The sequence below is a fragment of the Xenopus laevis genome, chromosome 4L (assembly GCF_017654675.1).
Source record: "Xenopus laevis strain J_2021 chromosome 4L, Xenopus_laevis_v10.1, whole genome shotgun sequence".
Classification (NCBI taxonomy): Eukaryota; Metazoa; Chordata; class Amphibia; order Anura; family Pipidae; genus Xenopus; species Xenopus laevis.
The window spans coordinates 32,917,376-32,926,372 of record NC_054377.1 but is presented as its reverse complement, the minus strand read 5'-3'; the positions used below and the strand labels follow the sequence as shown (position 1 = coordinate 32,926,372).

At 40.7% G+C, this 8,997-nt stretch overlaps 1 protein-coding gene across 3 annotated transcripts; it reads left to right on the top strand.

The window, feature by feature from the left end:
* Positions 1 to 925: 925 nt before the first annotated feature.
* gfod2.L (glucose-fructose oxidoreductase domain containing 2 L homeolog) lies at positions 926 to 8,628 on the top strand. 3 transcript variants are annotated; one of them, NM_001086039.2, is given in 3 exon segments: positions 926 to 977; positions 4,957 to 5,263; positions 7,056 to 8,405. In NM_001086039.2, coding segments are annotated over 2 exon segments (1,155 nt in total). In that variant the 5' UTR covers positions 926 to 977; positions 4,957 to 5,004; the 3' UTR covers positions 7,952 to 8,405.
* The last annotated feature ends 369 nt before the right edge of the window (positions 8,629 to 8,997 follow it).

Here is an 8,997-nt window from a genome sequence, read left to right as displayed (position 1 = left end):
TACATGTCAATGTTACTGATGATGTGTCAAATGGAGGGGGTATATGCAGTACAAATGATGTGGCTTGGGTGGGGAAGATATGCCCAAGTTATATACATGGTAGGAAAATGTAGGCTTTACATGTCCTTTAAGCATTCCCCTGATCTCTTGACGATTTTGGATAATTTGTGGAGAAAATCCGATATGCGCAGTCGGGGGGGCGGGACACTAGGGTTGCCACCTTTTCTGGAAAAAAATACCGGCCTTCCTATATTTTTGCCTTTTTCCCCATTATATTGGCATCAAACAATCATTTTTACCGGCCAGGTGGCAACCCAATGCGACACATATGCAACACAGAATCTTCTGCACATGATGGCACTTCTGCGTACGTCACTTTCAGGTAGGGAAATTTTCCGCTGGCGCGTATCCCACTATACTCAAGCATTAAAGGTTGACATCTCTGTTTCAGCTGTATTTCTCCCATCATCTTCTTCTAAATTAGTCATTGTGTTAAGAAATCTAGCCATTGTTTGCACAAAACTCCCTGAGTAGAAAAATACTAAAAAGATAAATGACTTTGCACAAACACCTTTTGGCCAAATTGGTAGAGAATGAGCAAATAGCATCAGGCACTGTTGGCAACCAATGATTTACTTTAGTTCCCTGGCACTAGTGTAAGCAGGAATAATAAATTACTTTTGAAGTCATTTAATTTATATGGTGGCGAGCATGGCTTGTAACCAACACAAAAAAAAAGTTTTTGGTTCCCTGACAAAAGTAGAAACTGCGAGCACAGAAAAAAATATTGTGAGCGGGAACTACAGCAATTAAATTAAGAAGCTTTCAAATCAAGGAGCATTGTCACCGCACGTCACTCTGGCAAATCTACGTTACTGCGCTTACGTATAGTCGTGACGCCACAATCTCGCGTGATGAGATTTGTGACTTTAGGTGTTTTACTGTAAGAGACAAGGCGCTCGCTGCTAATGGGATGTGTAAGTAGGGGTCGGGGACTGCGGGAGTGTTGGGCAGTATGGATAAATTATGTGAATTAGCGCAGGACAATTGATATTGACTATGGTATGTGCAAAGAGCCTTGTGATTAGTGGAAGAGTATTGGACTCCGCAGTATCAGCAGTTTAGCGGCGCTTTGACGTGTGTTATGGAATCAAATCAAACTCCGCTGCATTTCAGAATTTGATACGTTTAGAGACGAAGGATGTGCATTCTGATAGTGGGGTCCATATCAGATTTCGGATTATGCGGGATTTGTGGTTATGATCAAATTAAAGCACAGGCCCATTATGGATTTTCAAAATACTGCAGCCTGCCCCTGTCATAAAGGTTTGTAACAGCTGTATCATAAATCTAAGGTCCACTGCATATATCTTGCTTTTTTGGCGTAGCTGGGTCTTTATTGCCTTTTGCATAGAATCATTTCAGTGATCTTAAATCTATTTTCTGCCATTTGATGGTCTGATCACATCAACATGAGACTCATGGCAGAGGATGAGGAGCTCGGCTGTGGCATCATGTTCCACAGGTGACTTTTGGCCAATACATACGGAACGCATTTTAGGACATCCTGCAGCGAAGTACATGTCCTTCATGCGATGCCCTATGCCTTCAAAATGGCTCATCTGTTGCTTTTACTGTCACTCATCATCCAAATCTGCAATCACACCTCCGTCCTCTACCCTCCCTTCTCAGCCGTCAGTCAGACGAACTACGCCCTCAGCCTTCTGCCCTCCATCCTCCGCCCTCAGTCCTCTGCCTTGCGCCCTGAGTCCTCTTCCGCCCTCAGTCCTCTTCCTTCCGCCCTCGCTGCTCAGCCCTCCACCCTCTTTCCTCAGCACTCCCCCCCCCCCCGCAGATCTCTCTTTTCAGCCGACAGTCTTATCCATAAGTTTCTAAAGTGGTGAGCGGGGGCGGAAGGAAGAGGACTGAGGGTGGAAGGCAGATGATTGTGGGAGGAGGATGGAGGGGTGAGGGCGGAAGACTGAGGGAGGAGGATGGAGGGCGGAAGGCTGAGGGCGGAGTTCGTATGACTGACGACTGAGAAAGGAGGGTAGAGGACGGAGGTGTGACTATAGATTTGGACGAAAAGTGAGGGTAAAAGCAACCGATGAGCCATTCCGAAGGCATAGGACATCGCATGAAGGACAGGTATTTCGCTGCAGGATGTCCTAAAATGCGTTCCGTAAATACAGGTCTTTTCAATGCGTTTGAGCTCAAACCAATGATGATCAAACCAATGGTTTTTTGAGTACCTACTCAAAGTATCAAGAATCATCATCCCAAATGCTTTATATCATAAAAAATACAGAGGCAGTAGAGTAGAGTATCTCAGAGTAACTAACAGAGTAGAGTAACTATCTGCAATGTTCTACCCCTGTCTGTGTGGGTTTCTTTCATATACTCCGTTTTCCTCCCACACTACAAAAACATACAGGCAGGTTAACTGACCCCTGATTACATTTACCCCAATATGTGTGAATGTGATAGGGGCCCTTAGATTGTAAGCTACACTGGGGCAGGAACTGATGTGAATCATGTATGATCTCTGTAAAGCACTGAGGACATGTTTCTAGGCTATAAAAATACCAGGAAATAATAATAATTTGATGACCTTACCAGATGATCATATGTTTAGGTGCAAGATCAGCTTTAGTTAACCAAAGGAAACTGTGTAGTTTAGGAATTGCCACTTTATGAAAGATTTGAAATTGGTCCATATATATCACTAATCAACTGCAAATCTTTGGTAAATTAGTCATAATTACAAGATTTTCACAAAATCTGTTAAAATCGGCACTTTGCAGAATCTTATCCTCCAGTTTATTTTATTTAAAAAATAACATTCTAATTATGAATGCAGTAGCTTCAGCTTTGTGAAATGCAGGGACTGCAAAATTTGAATAGCATTGAACAAAAAGGAGCAATAAAGAACAATGCAAAATTGGAAAAGCAATAGAAAAAATATTTCACAGTGATTCAGGTGGTCAGGCTCCCAATTTAACTAGTCTTGCTTTCAAACCATCTGTCTTCTTAGTCCAACACATGTACAAAAGTGGAGGCAAACACCTTCCTTTCTTCAGCCATTCGGTTACTGAGTGGTTATTTAATCGCGTCGGTGTGTTAATTTGTGCATGCATTTTTACACTGGAAACTACAACACTTAACTTGTGCTTAGGAATTTTGGGTTTCACCAGCTTCAGTCTCATTGTGTTACTTGGTTTGAATAATACCTGAATGTGCTATTTGTTGTAAATTATTTTCCAATATTCTAGCCACATGTGAGACCAAATTATTTGGTTTGTTGTGTGCCTCCCTCTGTGTGTTTGGCTTGATGTTTCTGCATGACCTTGCTGCTGTTTTAGCAATAGCCTAGTCTGCTTATTTACAAGATATCGACACTCCATTGAGATTGTACTGCTTGACTTTAGACTTAAAACTGGTTGTCACAGTTACAGCTTGGTTGTAACAATTTAAGTTCCAGTGAGCTGTAGGTATCAAACAGCAAATTATTGCATCCATTCTGAATAGAAGAAAGTATGGTCCATCTTGATATTTGAAAGGATTTTTTTACAAGGAGAGTTGCAAAGGTCTCTTCCTGAATCAGTCGTGCTGGCAGATACATTAGATAGCCTCAAGAAGGCATTGAACAGGGGACAATTATAAATCAGACAAATTAGAGAGGCTTCAGAAGGGTTTTTTTTTTACTTTCTCTGGATCAACTAGTTTCATTGAAACTATTCAGGACCTTTTCAAGGTTGAGCTTTGTTGTGCTACTGAGGGTATTCTCTTGTTTCAGTTGCCTCTGTGGGATGTATGCACATGAATAGTTATGTAACATATAGGTCACCATTGTCTATCTCTAGTTTTAGCTGCTAAATGTTGTTCACAAAGTTCTTGGAGTTATCAATGCACTGTGTTACCAACTAAGTAAAGTACTTAGTGATGCTCAAGTTGATGCTGCTGATAACTGGCACATGCACTACAGTGCAAATTTTCTCCTTGTCCAAAATTTGCATCAGTATGTCATGTGTATTATTGAAGTGATATCACATATTTACTTAAAATTGTGCTCCCGGGAGAAGATATCTTGCCATTGTCCTGAATGCAAATTGACACAGGTATGTTACTCAGTATGCATAATCACTCGTGTAATTGTGTGATTATGTTATTTAATTGGTGTGTTCTCCAAGTTTTACATTCCGGGAAATTGCAAGGTATTTATAGGCAGTGGGAGTGTGTTTTTAAGCAAATTCTTGATGTAGCTGCAAAAATATATTTTGTTGCCCGTGGATGACAGATCTCTTCATGTGCCATTGCCCTTATGGAGCAAATCTTAGATCTTGTATATGCAGTTAATGCTTATAGACCTCTATTACACAAGTATGCCCAAAAAATGCCCAGAATCAGAAATAGGAAGTTTTTTCCTCTATTACATAAGTGTTAGTATCTTAACGCAGAAGAAAAGCTACCAAAGCAGTTTATTTAGCTACAATGCAAGCTATAAGACTATATTTATTCAGCAGAATATGTTTCCATACCTGAGTAAACCGCTCTAGAAACTCTCTCGGTTTGTATAGGATAGCAGCTGCCATATAAGCTTGCTGTGACCTCACTTCCTGCCTGAGTCTCTCCCTGCTCACTCATAGCTCTGGGCTCAGATTACAGCAGGGAGGGAGGGAGAGGGGAGCAAACTGAGCATGTTCAAGCCCTAGCCCTGGAGGTTTATGCTGAAAACAGGAAGCTCATGTGTACACAATAGAAGGAAATAAATGAGGTGCTTCTTTTGACAGAGGACTCAGAACAGCATTCCTTTGAGGGTTTACTGGTGTATTTATAGACCTTTCTGATAAATCTTACTTCATTTTAGCTTTTCCTGCTCCTTTTAGAAGTCATAGACATAGACATGTTCTTCAGGCATTTCATTCTTTTTTATCATTTGTATTTGTATCAATACAGTAGGTCTTGAAGTATTCAGAAGAGGAATTGGTTCATAACTTGCCAAAGATGATGACCTTACCTGGCATAGGAGTTTTTGGAACTGGAAATACAGCCAGAGTTTTGATTCAGCTTCTACGAGCAGAAGGTTTTAGCATTGAAGCTTTATGGGGAAAAACAGATGAAGATGCCAAAGTGGTTGCAGAAGAAATGGGAATACCATTTTATACCAGCCATACAGATGACGTCTTACTGCACCAAGAAGTAGATTTAGTGTGTATCAGCATTCCGCCCCCTCTCACACGACAGATTGCCGTAAAAGCTCTAGGTAATAATTAGCAGATTGTATATTAGTGTTTAATGTATCCATTCATCTATATTAAGCTTGATATTATTTATATATTGTCTGCATTTTCTGGTTTAGTTATCTTTTCAAATTGGCCTTTTTTTTGTATTGTAGAGGCTTGGGGTACTGCCACACAGTAGTATAAATGCAGAATGAAAGTTAGCTGATCCGCTCATTCATGTGTCTGACTCACAGGTACTGCATTGGTATGCATGAGTATGCATTTTCTATGCTGAAATCTGCTCTGTGTGTCTATACCCAGGATGACACAGCACCTGTGACTGCATACGCCTGAATGAGCAGAGGCCACCAGATCAGCTGATTCTTGGCCTGTGTTTATATTCAGGCTGAGAATCAGCTAAAAAAATCTCTAGGTAATAATTAGTTGATTGTGTATTAGTTTGTAATGTATCCATGTATCTATATTATGCTTGATATTTATATATTGTCTGCATTTTCTGGTTTAGTTAGCTTTTCAAATTGCCCTTTTTTTTTTAGTATTGTAGAGGCTTGGGGTACTGCCACACAGTAGTATAAATGCAGACTGAAAGTTAGCTGATCCGCTCATTCATGTGTCTGACTCACAGGTACTGCATTGGTATGCATGAGTATGCATTTTCTATGCTGAAATCTGCTCTGTGTGTCTATACCCAGGGTGACACAGCACCTGTGACTGCATACGCCTGAATGAGCAGAGGCCACCAGATCAGCTGATTCTTACCCTGTGTTTATATACAGGCTGAGAATCAGCTTATGTGGTAGTAGTGTTAACAAAAAAAATGGTAAAAAACGCAATTTAAATTAGCACCAAAATCCACTGCAAATCAAATCTTTATTCTAAACGATATAGGAATAAACACAGAAAAGAGATTCTTGGCCCACATATCACCCACCGTATCAGTCTTGTCCCACCAGTTTAATGGGTATGATGGACCTTTTCACCCAGTGAAGAGGTTTTCATTCTGTATTACATCTTACAAAAAACATGGTTATGGGTTGTCTGCTGTTTGAGGTCAATGCTATGAAGACACAACAGCCACCTTGGCTTGTTGCAGAGGGCATTGTCATTCAATCTAACTCTGAACTGCTGATGGAACACAGAACTGTCAAAGAACATAACTGTACTAAACAGTTTAAGAACATAACTGTTATGTACACAGTTTAAAGGAGAATTCAACCTGCGTGGGAAAAAAACCCTCCCTCCTCCCCCAGGCTAATTACCCCCCCCCGGGAAATGCCCCATTCTCCATACTTACCTCTCGGCGCAGATTCTTCCAGCGGAGTTCCATGCATCCATCTTCTGGCTCCTCGGTAAGCTGACTGAGGGATCTGCAATTTCCGTGTTATTCGTGCATGCGCAGTTGTCGCAAACCGGCAAAATGCTTCAACTGCGAATGCGCAGAAATACTGATCTCCCAGTCAGCTTACAGAGGACGCGGAAGATGGATGCGTGGAACTCCACTGGAAGAGTCTGTGCCGAGGGGTAAGTCCTCCCCCCAGGCTAACTACCCCCCCCCCCAGGGAAATGCCCCATATTCCATACTTACCCCTAGGCGCAGACTAAGGCAACCACTCCCCTTCTTGCTGCAGCACTGAGCATGTAGCCATCATATCAGGTAAAGATCAGTAGGCTGATTCAGATGTCAAAGGTCTCTTTCATCTGTATATAATAACGTATTTATTTAAAAGATTAACATTGTTTTAGATTTGAAAATTGCTTTTGATCATATGTGAAAAGCCAGAAAAAAATGCAAATCTTTTGTTTGTGTTTCAGGTATTGGAAAGAATGTGATTTGTGAGAAAGCTGCATCTTCTCTAGATGCATTTACAATGGTGAAAGCTGCCCGTTACTACCCAAAACTGATGAGCCTGGTAGGAAATGCTCTGAGGTTCCTTCCTGCCTTTGACCGAATGCGCCAACTTATCTTAGAACAAGGCTATGTGGGGGAAATCCGCATTTGTGATGTACGTGTTTATGGTGGGAGCTTGCTGAGTAGCAATTACAGCTGGATCTGTGATGACCTTATGGGGGGAGGTGGGTTGCACACATTGGGGACCTACCTGGTTGACCTCCTCACTCATCTAACAAACAAAAAAGCAGAGAAAGTTCATGGGTTCCTTAAAACATTTGTAAAGCAGAACGAGGCCATTTCTGGCATCCGGTATGTAACAAGTGATGATTTTTGCTTCTTCCAGATGCAAATGACTGGGGGTGCTTGTAGCACTGTAACTCTTAACTTTAATATGCCAGGTACATTTGTGCATGAAGTTATGGTTGTGGGGTCAGCTGGGAGGCTGGTTGTACGTGGAACAGAACTGTATGGACAGAAAAATTCTGCTTCTGAAGAAAAATTACTACTTTCAGAGCCACTAACAAGTGACATTGCAGATGTCAGTGACTTTGACAAAGTGCCTCCTCCATATCTCATGGGAATTGCACACATGGTGAAAGCACTACGTCAGTCATTCCAGGACCAGGAGGATCGTAGGACCTGGGACCATAAGCCACTGTCAGTCGCTGCCACATTTGAAGATGGTTTGTATATGCAAAGGGTGGTTGATGCAATCAAAAGGTCAAATCGTTCAGGGGAGTGGGAATCGGTGGAACTGACAAATGAAGAGACTGACTCAAATCAGAATCTATCTGAGGTTATTCAGCATAACCTTTGAATTTAGTAGTAGAGAAATGCAGTCTTCTTATGGGTTCGATTTGAGAAATATCAAATTGTTTACGGAAAGTGACTGACATCATAAAACTGTAAACAGTTCAAATCTTCTTTATGAACTTTCACACCACCAGGCTTCAATTGATGCATTTGTAGATACAGATTTTCTGGACAACTTATGTTGAACTTAAGATGCAAAAAATAACATTTTCTTCTGAAATTGATTTCAGGAAAAGAACACTTCTCAATTCCAATATGTTAAGGAGCAGTCGAAATGCATAAATTGTCAGATTTTTCAGTTTACACTAAACAAACCACACTTTTGTATTCTTTAAGCTTAATTTTTTATATCCCTAAAAAATATTACATTCCTGGAATAAGAACACCTTTTAATATGTATGGTATAATATTCCTGGTGTCAAAAAATACAAGTTCATTAAAGTTACGTAATTGAAAAATATTCATTCCTTATTGCTGTCTGCTTAATTTGGCAGGAAGCAGTGTGCGATATGTTTTTTAAACTAGTATACTGAACTTCGTTTGTGGGCCTTAAGTAAAGGGGATCATTTCCCACAGCCATTGGCAGGGAGCCCTGGTATCATTGTTTGTATGAAATACATGGCATGTCCAGTTGCAACCTGTGGTGTCTGCAGTCTTGTATAAAGTACAAAAAGATAAAGGCATGTGTGTCATAGAATGTCATTTTTTTTAAGTCTACTAAATAAGATTAAGTGTAAAAGTAAAATATCCAAGCCACTTATACCCTTAATGGGACTGCACTAGGCAAATCCATTATGGAAAAAAACCTTGGAGTCCTTGTAGATGATAAACTTGGCTGTAGCAAGCAATGCCAGTCAGCAGCATCAAGGGCAAATTGGGGATGTTCACGCTGGAGAAGAGGCACTTAAGGGGTGATATGATAACTATGTATAAATATATAAGGGAATCATATAATAATCTCTCTAATGCTTTATTTACCAATAGGTCTTTCCAGCTGACACAAGGTCACCCATTCCGATTAGAAGAAAAGAGGTTCTGCCTAAATATTCA